This window comes from Artemia sp. Qi Xiang Cuo, chromosome 11 (genome assembly GCF_049724085.1).
Source record: "Artemia sp. Qi Xiang Cuo chromosome 11, ASM4972408v1, whole genome shotgun sequence".
NCBI classification, from domain to species: Eukaryota; Metazoa; Arthropoda; class Branchiopoda; order Anostraca; family Artemiidae; genus Artemia; species Artemia sp. Qi Xiang Cuo.
The window spans coordinates 13212778-13229465 of record NC_142804.1 but is presented as its reverse complement, the minus strand read 5'-3'; the positions used below and the strand labels follow the sequence as shown (position 1 = coordinate 13229465).

General features: G+C 35.6%; 1 protein-coding gene across 2 annotated transcripts in view; it reads right to left on the bottom strand.

Annotated features, from left to right (window-relative positions):
* Positions 1–15738, bottom strand: part of Vinc (vinculin) — a 137281-nt gene extending 121543 nt beyond the window's left edge. For both annotated transcript variants that reach the window (XM_089096309.1, XM_089096310.1), the window contains exon 1: positions 15664–15738. In XM_089096309.1, the coding sequence (XP_088952435.1) occupies positions 15664–15720 (57 nt within the window). In that variant the 5' untranslated portion in view covers positions 15721–15738. The remainder of the gene's footprint in view (positions 1–15663) is intronic.
* Positions 15739–16688: the final 950 nt, after the last annotated feature.

Genomic DNA, 16688 nt, shown 5'->3' with positions numbered 1-16688 from the left:
ATACAACACTCATAGAATTTTTACAAACAAACAAGAACAGGCCCTTGTAAAATACCCCCAAGTAATATGTCATATGCATTATGGGCTGTCATTACTCAAGCTACACCAGCTTTGTTGCAAATACACCATATTAAAGCAGATTCAAATTTTGGATTCGTGGACTTTTGGTGGGAAAAATCTAAGTGCAGGAGAGGATTGGTATAGGGGGGTGTATGCAACAACATTCCAAGCTTACAATCTGAGAGGCTGGCCCAGTCTAGAATGGGCAACTGCCTTCAACCATTTTGTGGTTCAGCAATTCTTCAACAATCTTTGAACTCTATATGGTTGTCATAGCTTTAGTCCAGAAAACACTTGGAATATTGATGAAATTGGACTATTGACAGTTCACAAGCCAGGCACTGTCATTGCTGAGATGAGCCAAAGACTAGTTGGAAAGGTAAAGTTTGGTGAGAGAGGGCAAAATATTACACTTTGTCTGTGTTAGAACTATTGGAAATATCATTCCTCTGGGACTTTTCCTACTAAAGAGATCTTATTAAAAGGAACTCCACCAGGAACCATTAGGTTCAGAAATAAAAAAAAAAATATGAGTGGTTGACAACTGAGCTATTCAAGATCTCAATGAACTACTTTATTAGTCATGTGTAGCCAACAAATTCACAACCAGTTCTTCTTGTTTTAAACAATCACATTAGCAGATATTCTAGCAATCTGCTTGAGCTAGCTAAGGAAAACCATGTTAAGCTTTTGACTGTTGCCCTGCATAAAACTCATAAATTGCAGCCTCTGGATCACTCTGTTATTCTCCTGATAAAGGGATACTACAATTGAGAAGCTGAAGCTTTTATGAGCAGAAACAAGTAAGAACACTAGCCATTGCTAACGTTGCAAAAATTCTAGGCTGATCTTAGTTCAAGGCTGTTACCCCAGAAAGCACAAGCAATGGGTTCTACTGCACTGGAATTCATCCATTCAACCCAGAAATTTTCAAAGGCCACAAATACATGAGTTTATATATTTCCAATAGACCAGAAGCACCACAATTGTCTCTATTTAGCTCAGAAGCTAACTCTACCCAAACTTCAGAAACAGCATATACAAGCAAACCACCCCTTAGACCCAAGTCCAGAACAGCTGCCTTCTACAATATCTGGTTCTGCTAATGACAGCTTTTCTTAGATTAAAGATCATTTCCCATTGCTGAAAAAGGAAACAGAAAAGAAGAACTGCAAATAGAAAGGAAGCAGAAAGCCTAATGGATATTTTAGTCAAAATAAAAATTCAGCAAGAGAAGGAAAAGAAAAAAAAGAAACAAAAAGCTAGAAAAACTAAGCAAGAAAATAGCACACTAACACAAATTTCCAAAGAAGAAGCTGTTTTGCAAACCAGTTAAGGGTAAAAATGACCCTGAAGATTCTGAAGTTGATTCTGATTGTTGCAGCGACAAGAGTCTCCCTGTTACCAATGCCAATGCAGAAATTGAATTATTTACTTAAGCAATGCTTTCATTTTCATTGCAATTAATGGGGAAATATTTTACATTGGTGATAGAGATTAATGGTGATGACCTTGATGTCAAATTTCTCAAAAAGGTTGAGCCAAACAAGTTTGTTCATACATATGAACAGGCTCTTGTTGAGAGACAATCAGTGGAAATGAAATTAGATCAGCCCAGCTCATGCAGAGGGAAAAAAGGTAATCTGAAAAGCTGACCTTTGGTGTCAATCTTTCAGCACACAATCAGAGCTGTTCCTAGGGTTAACAAAGCCTGGGGAAAATCTATGTGAAAAATTTCATCAAAGTGGGTAATCCCCCAGCCCTGGGCCCCCCAGCTGCAGCACCCAGGACAGATGACCCAATTACCACCCCTACAAACAGCTCTGCATATTATATAAATTGATCTGACATATTTGATTCAAGTTATCTGATTCATGTTTACATATACTGATAGATGATGAATATTAAACACATTCTTATGGGAATGGCTATTTTGACTTTTTTTTTAAAGATTGTTTTCACTGCTTGGTAAGCAAGCACCAGGGGGTGGTGAGGTTGCACTAGGGTTATACATGTCTGTCACATTTGACCATGGTCATTGCTGACCAATTATTGGTATAGCTGACAAGTTACAAAAATATTAGAGCTTCAATTGATGGCATTGCTCTCTGAATTATGGCTATAGCTGGTAAATTATAGAAATATTAGAATTTCAATTGATGTCCTGAATGTGAAGATACATCTCTTTGCAAAAAAAAAATGATAATTGTTAGGTTGACAATCATTACAGAAAAACATTTATTTTCTAAAAAAGTGATGAACACAGACAGGTCTTCCCTACTAACCACACAGAATCCTACTACCTATACCCTAACCCAGGGCCATCACGTATGGGGGGGAAGCCCCCTCCCCAATGTTTTTGGTCACTCAGTTGGTAAAATCGTGGTGCTTTGTGTCACAATTTTTCTGATGCTGTTAAAATTCTTTGTTCAGTTCAATAAAGACCACGAAAATACTGACATGTCATCTATAGAAATTTCGAACTTCATCAGTAAACACATCAGTTTTGCTGAATCCTGCTGTGATTTTATAGATGGTTCCACAACTTTCCATTTGGTTAAATAAACAGAATTAAAATAGTGACATGATATGTACCAAAATCAGAATCTCGGTTGGTAAATGCAGCAGTTTTACCAACTTGTGCAGTGATTTTATGTATTGTATTTGAAATGGACATTATACTAATTTTTTACACAGTCAGTAAGAATGACCAGCCAGTCAGTAAAATCTCTTGCCCCCCCCCCCCCCCAAAAAAATAATATTTTGGCTAGTAGCAACACTGCCCTAACCATGTTACTCTGTTTTGGGACTCCCTAAGCATTGAACCAATCTAATCTAAGCCCTAGAATCATTCAAGCAAGGTGTGGACAAGGACTGGGAGCAGAAGAAGTGACATTTACTCTGGGATGCACCACAGTCATCATCCGAACTTTGAAATCAACACCAAAGGACATAATCACAAAGAGCAATCCGTCTGTGCATAGAAAAACATTTATATTAAACAAAAACATTAACATTCAAAAAGGTATTTGTCTGACAAGTGGTTATTTACCCAATCTCAAAAAGTTGTTGAGGTATATAAATGGAACTTTCATGAATAAATCCCAGAGCAAATTTTAGAATATGGAGCATATTTTACTGGAAGAAGGATGGGTAAAATTCTAGACAAGCCACTTTTTCATATCTTGGAAAGGAATAAGGTTAAGAAAATGAAACTTTCAGGGATGGATGTATAGACTAAAATATGTCTTGGGAAGGTATTTTGAAGAGCATACCTCCACTCATTCTCCCTCTGGAGGGCACTGACCTTCGATAACCTTAAAAATATGTTTGTTATAAATACAGGAAAAGCATTTTCAGTTTCACAACTTTGCACAATCCCAATTTATGAGGTTCCAAAGATCTGCAAATACATTTCCCAAATTTAGAAACCCATTGATATGGCTTAAAATTTTACTTAAATAGCAGAAACTACATTTTCGAAGCAAAAACCAGAAGAAAAGAAACCTGAAAATTAATGTACATGGACGTAGGGAAGGGCAGCTGTCCTCCCTAGAACTTCAAATTTACATTAGATATTAATGAGAGCTTGTTGTATGTTGGAATTTTTCTAGATAAACATAATTTTTCAAATGTTGTTTCTGATATCAATATTTGCTTTTTGATACTCAATATTGATTTTTGGTCTGATATATAAATAGGAGACTGGCCAACAATTGGCATGTTTTGACTTTTTTAATTCTCCAAGAATTGATTCAAGCAATGAGAAGTTGCTGAGTATGCCAAAGCAAAGGTAACTCATTCAATACCATCCTTGAAAAAGACAATTAGAAATACTCCATCATTTTTCCACCTTTATGCCTCTCTATCCAAGTGGTCAAGAGTGGTGAACCTTGGCAAGCCCAGTACTGGTTTAGCCATCTCTGGCTTATGTTCAGCCACCTGACAAAAGAAATGGAAAAGTGTCTAGGGGAATATTAAAACTTGTTTTTTGGCTGTAAGATTAAGAGAGAATATGGTCAGTAAAAAAAAATACAGAATTAATTTCAGTAAGGTTTAAATAAAACTAAAGAGCATTAATTACAAATTATAAATTGACTGTTCAACACCAAAAGTAAGCTGTTCTGCTAATTTTGGTGTTCAACCTGTCAGTGGTTGCAGTTTCATTTCAACTTCTGTGTTTCATCCATCTTGCCAGCTAAAACAAAGTCTCTTGTTGTAGTCTCCTTCAGAAAGTGGACATTAAATTCTTCAGTTGCTACTTTTTTGATAATAATAATAATGAAGTATATAGGAGTCCCTTTCTTGCTCTTCAGCTCAACCAGAATGTAATCACCAGCCTTGACTTTCTTAGTGTCAAACTGGAAGTTGCTGGTAGGGGGCTCATCTTCAATGTCCATACTAGAGTCTGAAGAGCTGTTGTATGCTGTCTCATCTGCATCAGAATCATCATTCCAACTGCAAATCTTGTTAAAATAAACATACCTTTTGCTTTTTAGCCTTTTCACTTCCCTGACTTTATTCCTTTCCAGGACTAGGGCTTTCTTGGCACATACAGCTTTAATCCAGCAGTAATACGTTCTTCCACAAGGGTGTCAGTGAGCACTTCTGACTTTTCATATTTTCTTCCTGTTAATTTTTTGTGTTGAGCCTTTTGGAAAAAGGTTTGCATGGATGCTCTCTTTTAACAAATCGTCTGCTGACCTTTACTTCTTGTTTAGAGACAAAATCTGTGCTGCATCTGTTTTAAGTTCTATAATGTATTACGGTAATTATTTGGCTTAAAAAAAAAAAAAAAAAAAAAAAAAAAAAAAAAAAAAACTGTCTTCCTACTATAGTAACTGAAATAAATGAGCACTTGAACAAGGTCTAGACCCTACTCATCCATCCAGTTCCCCAGGACAAAACAGTATATCCAATTCGACAATCCGAAAATCAAGTCCAAAATAGAGCAAAAATCAGCATCAATAAGTATACTTCAATGTTCCGAAACCAAGCTATAGCACCTTAAATCTACAAAAACATTATATTCCTAGGGTGATCACCACATATAGGGGCTCATCAGATGAAAACTCATTGCCTAAATTGGTTTCGGTGCTTAAATTTCATTACCCAGGCACTATGAGCGGGCCATGCCATAATCTGGCATACCCCAATGTAGTGACACCTATGGAACAAACATAAACAAAATTCAAAAAATTAAAATAAATACCCCAGAAAAATTATTTCAAGCATCCATAACCAACATTCAAATAACACTGAGAGAAACGATTTCATCCGATTTAAATACAAATAAAAAAATAGCATTAGTCCTTCCCCCGGAACACTTTCACTCTCATTCGCAATCTAAGAATTAAATTCCGAATATCACACCTCAATCTTTACCACATGTGTTGCAATCTGCCCTAAGCTACCGGGAAGATAAACCAGATTCCTTCAGCAAGTTACCGTAAAATATCATTCAAGATATCTTGATAACTTTTATTATACTTCTGTAAAAGCTCATTATACTTAAAACAAAGCTTTTTAAATTGCCAAGCAAGTTTATTGGCGGAGAAACCTCTTACGATTAGCTTCTTGCTAAGTAACATACATCTTTCTGCTGATATGATTTTCCCTACTTACTTCTGGCCTTGCTGTGCAAAGATCTTACCTGGTTAGTGGAAGTCTTTTAGACCCAATTTGTCAACATTCCAAATGTCTTTTGGTGTGAGCATGTTTTTATCTAGACCTTGCTTCAGGTTGTTAAAGAAAGCACCTACACTGTGATGGTTGAAAACCATCAGCCATCAAATCATCTGCTGGCCTTTACTTCTTGTTTAGAGACAGAATCTGTGCTGCATCTGTTTTAAGGTCTATGTTAAAGAAAGAGTTAAAATGTTGCACAGGACTTGCATTGAGCATAGTAACCTCCCTGGTAAGTGCTTCACTAGATGCAGTAGGCATTCTGTCTGAGAAATATGACAAGAGGAACTCATAATCCTTGAAAACATCTCTGTTGGTGGGGTAGACCCCACTTGCAGCCTCCTGGTTGTAGTAGGCCTTAAGGCACCCCATGACTATCCTTTCTACAGACTGTAGTTTGTAGGGACAGATAATAGTACAACACCATTATTTTTTAACTAGATCTAGCAATTCAATGGTGTATCAGCTTATCCGGTTGTCCATTTTCAGAAGTACAGGTGACTGTTTGGAGGGTTTGACTTGACTGATAAAATGCTGCAAGTAAAGGAAAGAATGAGAAGCAGTCATCCAGCCAGAAGTATTTTCCGAGACAATCATGCTGGTTCCTGGTAAAACTCCCTTGAGTAAAATTTCTGGACACTGTTTTCCTAAAGAAATAAGTAGAGGAGAGACTGTGTTCCCAGTGCATTTAATACCAACACAAATCATGGCCAACTGACCTCTTTCTGCTGATGTGACCTTCCCTACTGACTTCTGGCCTTGTTTTGCAATGATCTTGCCAGGTTCGTGGATGTCTTTTTAGACCAAAATTGTCAAAATTCCAATGACTTGTGGTCTGAACATGTTTTTATCTAGACCTTGCTCCAGATTATTAAAGAAAGCTACTACACTGTGATGGTTGAAAGCAGTTGCCTGTCTAAGCTTGTACCTTCTGGTGTTCTTACTGGTACAGTTTCTAGGCAATCCATAAAACTATGGTACCAATCTTTATCTGCAATTCCTCCACTGTCTTACTATCTTAGCATGTCCAGTTATCTGGTATGTTTATAATCTTAATAATGGCATAAGTGTAGGCAAATTTACATACTTCTAGGGGAGTACAGTCAAAATACACATCAGCTATTGTTTTCAATTAAGTTTTCAGTCCTTTTCCTTGTCCCTCTGTAAATATTTACCTTGTTTTGTAACAGGGTATAATGAAACTCAGGTTCAGACTTTGTAGAGGAATATTCAGCTTCTCAACTTTTTTCATGTACTTTTGCAGTGTTCCTCTAGTGATACCCATGGCACTTCCAGAGAATCCAACTGGCTTTTTGCTGATTAAGACAGAAAAAAGTGCTGATTTCTTTTCTAAAGGATCCCAACTACCTTTCTTTCTTTTCTCTTCTGTTGTACTTTTAAGCGTTTTATCTTGAATGGAATTTAACAGGAAAAATAGAATTTCAGTTTACCTACTGGTTTGACAGGATTCACCAACACCAGAATTAATCAAGTTTTGGGTTTTGAGCTTGTCTTCAACCTTAAAATATGCTGTTTACACAGTTTGTACAAGCATAGCCCACTTTCAGACACCTTGGTAGGGATGCCAAACCTACCCTGGGTATTGTGGCTAAACAAAGACGTTTGTCATCTCATAGGATGAAAAAATGCTAACAGCAAACCAGAGAAGATGACATGTCTTTGAATCTGCCAAAAGACAGGCAAATAATAAGAGAATACAATGTGACTTTATAGCTTTTCTAGTATTTGTAATTAGGCAAAGCTGCCAAAAGACAGGCAAATAATAAGAGAAAAGAATGTGACTTTATGGTTTTTCTAGTATTTGTAAGTCATATGCCTTCATACGAAAATTGAACAAAATTCCAGATTTAATCACTATACAACATGATCTAATGTGATATTTTTGGTAAAAGTATTGATCAATACCAGACTTTTTAAACACATGCACTGTCACTTGTCAGAGCTTTATAATACACCAGAAGTCTCCATAGGGGGTTTAAATTAAGACTATTGGGGTAAAATTCTAGATGAGCTACTTTAAAAGTAAGGTAAAACTCACTATTCTATTAGTGAAGTTATTGTGTAGTCTAGTGGATGCTCTCTTCTGATATAGCTTCCAACTAGTTCTGGCATATTGGTCAAGTTGAAATGGCTTATTTAATGGAGAGTTAGAATTCAGGAGCTTATGCATCATAATAATATCACCCCTTTTATGCCTATAGACAAGAGTGAGGAGTTTCAGTTTCTTCATACAGGATTAATAGTTTAAATATTTGCATCCATCAATTGCTTTTGTAGTCCATCTCTGAACTGATTCTAACTTCTGCTCATCACTTTTGTTGAGGAGGCTAGCAACACACATGCCAAACTCCAAATTAGGCCTGGTCAATGCCATATATAATTTAGTCATCACCATAGGTGACCTACTAGTGATTGTCCTTTTCATAATGCCAAGGGTTTGGAATGCTTTAGCTACATCTGTCTGTATGTGCATATTGAATTTTAGTTCTTTTAATTTCTTTTAGTGAATTTAGTCCCCAAGTCTCTCTCTGCTTCAGACAAGATGATAGGCTGTCTTGATCTGTCCATCCCTAACATATGATTAATTAAAAAAACTTTTTCCACAAAATAAGTTTTTCAAAGAAAAGTAAAGAACTCCATTAAACAAAAAATGAGCAAAAATAAAATCAAATAATCTATACCAAGCGTGAAACTACCACAAATCAGCATCAATAAATAAATGAAACCCAAAACGAGCAGAAATTACAATAAATAACCAAGTCAAACCCAAAACGAGCAGAAATTAACACAAGTTAGGTACAAAACCCCCATGCCCAAGGCCATAACATAATTTGGTCTTTACTGAAAAAAATATAAATGTTTTTACTTTTATAACTCTAATAAATCAAATAATATTTAGGTTTTGATTGGTAAATATCAGTATATGTATTTTAAACTGACAATGCACTATCGTTTGTATTTTTTTCACTAAAGGGCAAATTATGTTTTGGCCTTAGAAAGGCATAGGGGTTTTGAACCCTACTCTTGTTATTTTCCGCTTGTTTTGTGTTCGCCTCTGTTATTTACTGTAATTTCTGTTTGTTTTGGGTTTCATTTATTTATCGATGCTGATTTATGGTAGTTTCATGCTTGGACGATTATTTGATTTTATTTTCGCTCATTTCTTCTTTAATGGAGTTCTTTACTTTTCTTTGAAAAACTTATTTTGTGGAAAAAGTTTTTTAATTAATTTCTGTTCGTTTTATATTGACATAGTCTTTTCAGAGAAAAAGAAAATAATACTTTAAATCTTTTCATTTTTTTGCCTGATTTTGTTTTTAAGAATTTAAAGTTTTGCCTGCTGTTTGTATGATAGAGAAAATTTTTCAGCAATTTCGAACAACATACACCCTTTTAAATATCTAGACACAAATATAGCTGTATGATCTAAGATTGTAGCGTTCCTAGTTAACCAGAAACGGAAAACTTGATACCAGTCGCAAAAAAATCGGTTTAATTTCTATGATAGCTTAGACACACTTCCGCTACTGTGATATAGTTAAATTTTAAGAGATGAAGTAGATTCGTTAGATTGAAAATAATACATTCAGTTATGGTTAGGATTCAGCTGAAATGCCGTATCGGGAATTAACATTAATACAGTGCATTTTTATTTAATACTTTGAAAGCGTTATTTTTCTAAACCTAAAGGCAATTGAATAGATGGACGTGGGAGGGGGATTACTTTTCCTCCAATCCTCTTCGACTATTAAAAAGGATAAGAGTCCTCTAGATTTTTAACCAAATAAGCAAATGTCGAAACATCTACGGCAACTCCTTCGATACAAAGTGCCCGGATCTAAACAACAACAACAACAACAAAATAATTCATTATAACCACATCAATCTTTACTATAAAAATGACAAGCCTTCCAATTACTTTCGACTATTAAAAAGGGCACTAGGCCTTTTGAATTCCAATCAAATGAGCCTTTTTCGAGTTTCTATGACAACACTTCCTATAAACACCTTATATTGCCCCAGGACATAAATTACAACTCTTACCCTAAGGGCTGTGAGGGTGGTTGTCATCCTCTAAGACCTAATTTCCAGAACCTTCAACTACATTACACAAAATGGCTATCTCAAAATTTTGATTGGATGTGTCTAGGATAATGCTTGGTGTGAGAGGGGTGTTAGTCTTTCTCCAATCACTTTCAACTATTAAAAAAGGCACTAGCCCTTTCAAAAGGGTACTAGTCCTTTGAATTTCAAATCGAATGAGCCCTTTTTCAAGTTTCTACAACAAAGATTTCAACAAAAACCTTATATGCCCCCAGGGTATAACTTATAACCCTTGCCCTGAGGGGTGTGGGGGAGTATCCTCCTCAAAAATATATTTTCTATCTGGAAATCAACTACACTGAACAAAATGGCTATCTCAAAATTTTTATTGGATGTGTTTGGGGGAATGATGGGTGTGGGGGGGGGGGGGGGGCGAGTTGCCCTCCAATCACTTTTTACTATTAAAAAGGGCACTAGCAATTTGAATTTCCAGTTGAACGAGCTTTTATTGAAGTTTCTACAACAACACCTTCTTTAAAAACCTTATATACCCCCAGGACATAACTTAAAATCCTGACCCTGAGGGATGTGGGGGAGTGTCCTCCTCAAAAACACATTTTCTATCTGGAAATCAACTATGCTGAACAAAATGGCTAACTCAAAATTTGGATTGGATGTGTTTGAGGGAAGGATGGGCGTGGGGGGGGGGCTAGTTGCCCTTCAATCACTTTTGACTATTAAAAAGGGTACTAGCCCTTTGAATTTCCAACAGAATGAGCCTGTTTTGAAGTTTCTACGACAACACCATCTATAAAAACTTTAAATGCCCCCAGGGCATAACTTAAAACCCTTGCCCTGAGGGTTGTGGGGGAGTGTCCTCCTCAAAAACATATTTTCTATCTGGAAATCAACTATGCTGAACAAAATGGCTATCTCAAAATTTTGATTGGATGTGTTTGGGGGAATGATGGGCATGGGGGGGGGGAATAGTTGCCCTCCAATCACTGTTGACTATTAAAAAGGGTACTAGCTCTTTGAATTTCCAATTGAATGAGCCTGTTTTGAAGTTTCTATGACAATGCCCTCTATAAAAACCTGTATGCCCCCAGGACATAACTTAAAGCCCTTGCCCTGAGGGTTGTGGGGGAGTGTCCTCCTCAAAAACATATTTTCTATCTAGAAATTAACGACGCTAAACAAAATGGGTGTCTCACAACTTTGATTGGCTATGTTTAGGGAACGGCGGGGCATGGGGGGGGCTTGATGCCCTCCGATCACTTTTGACTATTAAAAAGGGCACGATCCACTCCAATTTTCAATTGAATGAGCCTTTTTCGAAGTTTCTACGACAACTCCTTTGATACAAAGTGCCCAGGTGGAGAAAAAAAACACATTGTGCCCACATTGTTCTTTACTTAGGCAGCGCTAACGTGCTGCCTATGATAGGGTTATTTCTCATTGTTCTTTCCAAAGTAGATTATTCAACATTTATTTACATTGAATTCGAACCTCCACAAAGTTGCCCAGTGGGAAAGTACCCATAGGTCATTCTGCATAGAGGCTCTCTTATTGGGTGTATCAACAGGTCCAATGAGTTAAAACCAGGTCAAATGATTTAGGCTAGGAAAAATGAAATTTTCAGTAAAGAATCCAGGGCCAAAAACATACTCTGGGAAGGTATTGCCAAGCTACTATGTTAATCCTCTTCTGATTTCTAAGTCTTAGAAATTTACCTACTTGAGAAGTCTATTGGAATTTTGACAAAACAACATTACACCTTAACATGGGTGTAGACAGCATTTTGTCAAATAGGGGGCAGCCAATTTTGCAATGAAAGGGGGAGGGGGCTGATGAATGCTTCCCAAGGTCCTTTGAATGTAGGTCTTTAAAAACTCATCATTCTATATTTTGCTAAAACTTGGCCTTTAGCATTTTTCATGTTCTACTTTTTCCTGCAATACTATAATATAATCATGGGCGTAGGCAGCAATAGGCAGCATATTGTCTAGGGGGGGACAGTCGATAGTGTGATGGAGTTTTATCAACTGCTTTTTCCAAACCATCTGCTTTTTCAGCCATATCTAATGTAAATTTGAAGGTCTAGGAGGGGGCAGCTGCCCCCCCCTCCCTATGCTCATGAATATAATAAACACAATCCTACTTCCAATTTCTAGAAACATAAACACCATAAAAGCAATTTGACACAAATCCTATTACAGCTTCTTGCTCTAAGAATTCAAGTCAAAAGTTTAAATAGGCCTATGGGCAAAATTAAAATCCAAAACTTATAGAGGAGACCAGCCCACATTTAACCAAAGTAAATAATAGTAACATTCTAGTTTAGCTACTTTTTGCTATCTTGGAAAGGGGTTAGGCTAGGAAAATGAAACTTTCACTTATGAATAAAGGACCAAAACATACTCTGGGAAGGTAGACTATTGCCAAGCTTCTTTGTTAATCCTCTTCTGATTTCTAAGTCTTAGATATTTGCATACATTACATGTCTAGGCCTATATCATTGAAAATTTGGCAAAACAACATTTTGCCTTAATTTTCAGTTATCAGTTTCCTTTTCTTGGTAAATTTTTACCAAATCATATTATTGACTTACAAATAAAGTGAATATACCACTCAATGCCTTTTTTATGCTCTTTTCAAATATAATAATCAGAAATGAATTTGTTCAATTTGTCAGAAATGAATTTCACCCCCACCCCTATACACTAATTCAGGGTATATATTTGCACATTAGGGGGTTGGGGTAAAGTTTAAACTTACCTCTCATTTACATCAGAAATAAAATTTGCCAACATCCCCCCCTAATGTGCAAATATATACCCTGAATTGGTATATATAGGGGTGGGGGTAAAATTCATTTCTGACAAAAGTGATTATTATATTTGGAAAGAGCATAAAAATAGGCATTGAGTGGTACAATCACTTTATTTGTAAGTCAATAATATGATTTGTCAAAAATTTACCCTTTTCTCTGGCTTTAGTTCTGAAAATGCAATTCCTAATTATTTTACTAGAATTTTAAGCCATATCAATGGGCTTTTCCTAAATTTAAGCAGCATTCACAAGCATGTCTAGCTAGAATCCCATGTCTAGACATGTGTCTAGCCAGAATCCAATGTCTAGGCAATGACTGTTCACATGTAAAATTTGGTGCTTAGCTAAAACTACAAATTTAGTTTCAAATTGCCACTTCTAGCCAATCAACAGAGCTTATGTGGGCAAAACTTTCAAAATTGTAATCGCTATTTTTACTGTCACAAGCTAATGGATGAAATAAGCAAAACAATTGCCTTAATGTGCTTCATTATTATGTCTGGTGTTGCATATTTGCCTAAAATGAAAAAAAACAATTAATGAGAAAACAAAAATTAAATTTCATGTCTAGCCCAGCGCCTTGTCTAGCATGTCTAGCTAAGTGCCAAATTTTACTTGTGAATGGCCATTGCCTAGACATTGGATTCTGGCTAGACACGTGTCTAGACATGGGATTCTAGCTAGACAGGTTTTTGAATGCTGCTTTAGGAAACAATTTTGCATATCCTGCAATACTATAATATAATCATGGGCGTAGGCAGCATTAGGCAGCATATTGTCTAGGGGGGGGGCAGTTGATAGTGTGATGGAGTTTTATCAACTGCTTTTTCCAAACCATCTGCTTTTTCAGCCATATCTAATGTAAATTTGAAGGTCTAGGGGGGGGGGGAGGGCAGCTACCCCCCTGCCCCCCTCCCTATGCTCAAGAATATAATAAACACAATCCTACTTCCAATTTCTAGAAACATAAACACCATAAAAGCAATTTGACACAAATCCTATTACAGCTTCTTGCTCTAAGAATTCAAGTCAAAAGTTTAAATAGGCCTATGGGCAAAATTAAAATCCAAAACTTATAGAGGAGACCAGCCCACATTTAGCCAAAGTAAATAATAGTAAAATTCTATTTTAGCTACTTTTTGCTATCTTGGAAAGGGGTTAGGTTACGGAAATGAAACTTTCAGTAATTAATCCAGGACCAAAAACATACTCTGGGAAGGTAGGCCTAATGCCAAGCTTCTATGTTAACCCTATTCTGATTTCTAAGTTTTAGAAATTTGCCTACATTACATGTATAGGCCTATATCATTAAAAATTTGACAAAAAAACATTTTGCCTTAATTTTCAGTTATCAGTCTCCTTTTCTTGGTAAATTTTTACCAAATCATATTATTGACTTACAAATAAAGTGAATATACCACTCAATGGCTTTTTTATGCTCTTTTCAAATATAATAATCAGAAATGCATTTGTTCAATTTGTCAGAAATGAATTTTACCCCCCACCCCTATACACTAATTCAGGGTATATATTTGCACATTAGGGGGGTGGGGGTAAAGTTTAAACTTACCTCTCATTTACATCAGAAATAAAATTTGCCAAACCCCCCTCCCCCTAATGTGCAAATATATATGCTGAATTGGTATATATCGGGGTGAGGGTAAAATTCATTTCTGACAAAAATGATTATTATATTTAGAAAGAGCATAAAAAAAGGCATTGAGTGGTATATTCACTTTATTTGTGAGTCAATAATATGATTTGTTAGAAATTTACCCTTTTCTCTGGCTTTAGTTCTGAAAATGCAATTCCTAATTATTTTACTAGAATTTTAAGCCATATCAATGGGCTCTTCCTAAATTTAAGCAGAGTTCACAAGCATGTCTAGCTAGAATCCCATGTCTAGACATGTGTCTAGCCAGAATCCAATGTCTAGGCAATGACCATTCACATATAAAATTTGGTGCTTAGCTAAAACTACAAATTTAGTTTCAAGTTGTCATTTCTAGCCAATCAACAGAGCTTATGTGGGCAAAACTTTCCAAATTGTAATACCTATTTTTACTGTCACAAGATAATGGATGAGACAAGCAAAACAATTGCCTTAGTGCGCTTCACTATTATGTCTGGTGTTGCATATTTGCCTAAAATGAAAAAAACAATTAATGAGAAAACAAAAATTAAATTTGAGTTTACACATGTAAACAAAAATGATGACATTGAGTTCTAGAATCTAGAACTCAATGTCTAGCCAAGTGCCTTGTCTAGCATGTCTGGCTAAGTGCCAAATTTTACTTGTGAATGGTCATTGCCTAGACATTGGATTCTGGCTAGACATGTGTCTAGACATTGGATTCTAGCTAGACAGGCTTGTGAATGCTGCTTTAGGAAACATATTTGCAGACCTTTGAAAAATCATAAATTGGACTGAACAAAGTTGTGAAGCTGAAAACAGTTTTCTTGAACTTTTTTTAAGCAGAAGATCTATTTTGCAAGGTTTCACTTTGGTAAATTTTTACCAAATCATATTATTGACTTACCCCCCCCCCTATTTATACCAATTCATGGTATATATTTGCAAATTAGGGGGGGGGGGGTAAATTTTATTTCTGATGTAAATGAGAGGTAAGACTAAACTTTCCCCCACCCCCTAATTTGGAAATATATACCCTGAATTGGTATATGTAGGGGTGGGGGCCAAAATTCATTTCTGACAAAAATGATTATTATATTTGTAAAGAGCATAAAAAAAAGGCATCAAGTGGTATATTCACTTTATTTGTAGGCCTAAGTCAATAATATAATTTGATAAAAATTTACCTGCACTTTTATAGCCCAACTCAAAGATTTTTAATAGTCAAAACCCTCTAGAGGGAGAAAGAGTGGAGGTAGTTACTTCAAAATACCTTCCCTAGTTTAGTCTGTAGACCCATCCCTAAAAGTTTCATTTTCCTAGCCCCTTTCCAAGATAGCAAAAAGAAGCTAAACTAGAATTTTACCAAAAATTGAGTTTCTCAATACCTGCTGAGCTACAGGGTCTAATATACTTTCGATAGTTTTAGTGTGAAAAACAGGCATTTTTCTAGGTGTGGCAAAAGTGAGTGCCAATCCAAATAGAATAATTTATTTTATCTCTTTCTATTTGTGCCGAAATCAGCATCATCTATATCTGAGGAGTATCTTTTTCCTTATTTTGCTGCTATCTATTATGATTGACTAAATCAATAGTCTGGGCCCGCCATCATAGTTGTATCAAAACCATTATGTACGTAATTTTAAATGTTTGCTCTTGATAGCGAGTAGATTTATATTCGAACCGTAACCATCTTCTTTTTAATTTAATTAATTGAAAAAAACTTTCCGAAAAATAAGTTTTTCAAAGAAAAGTAAAGGCCATTTTAAACTTAAGGTCAGCAGATACAAATACCTTTTAAAACTCAAACTCAAAACAACCAGAAATTACTATTACAGAATAAATGAAACCCAAAACGAACAGAAATTAAATAAACAATCATAGCAAAAATATACAACAAGCAATGACCTCCTTCTCTCACAGTAAAAGTCTAAAACCTACTGCGTCATTGGCGCATTACTGAAAACCAATTTTATGACAAATATTTTCTTTTGTACTTAATATTGAAAATAAACATTAAAATTATAGTAACATTTTGAACTGATGAGCTTTCAGCAATTAGTATCATTATACATCAAATATTCAGTTTAATTTATTAGCTCTTTTTAAAGTTGTTAAAGACGAATATAGTTTCCCTACAAACAAGTGTTTGGATATTGCCTCCTTTCCTAATTGTAAATAAAAACAAAAGCCTACTGCGTCATTGCCGCTTAACTGAAAACGGATTATATTACAAATACTTTCTTTTCCAGTTCTTAAAGCATTGAAAATTAAAATACAATTACAGTGAAACAAATTCTTGAACTTATGGATCTTTCAACAATTAATATCATTATACATCAAATATTCAATTGGACGTTGTTTATACTTTCCAAGACTGTTCAAGACGCATATAGTTTTCAGTAAAGCGCCA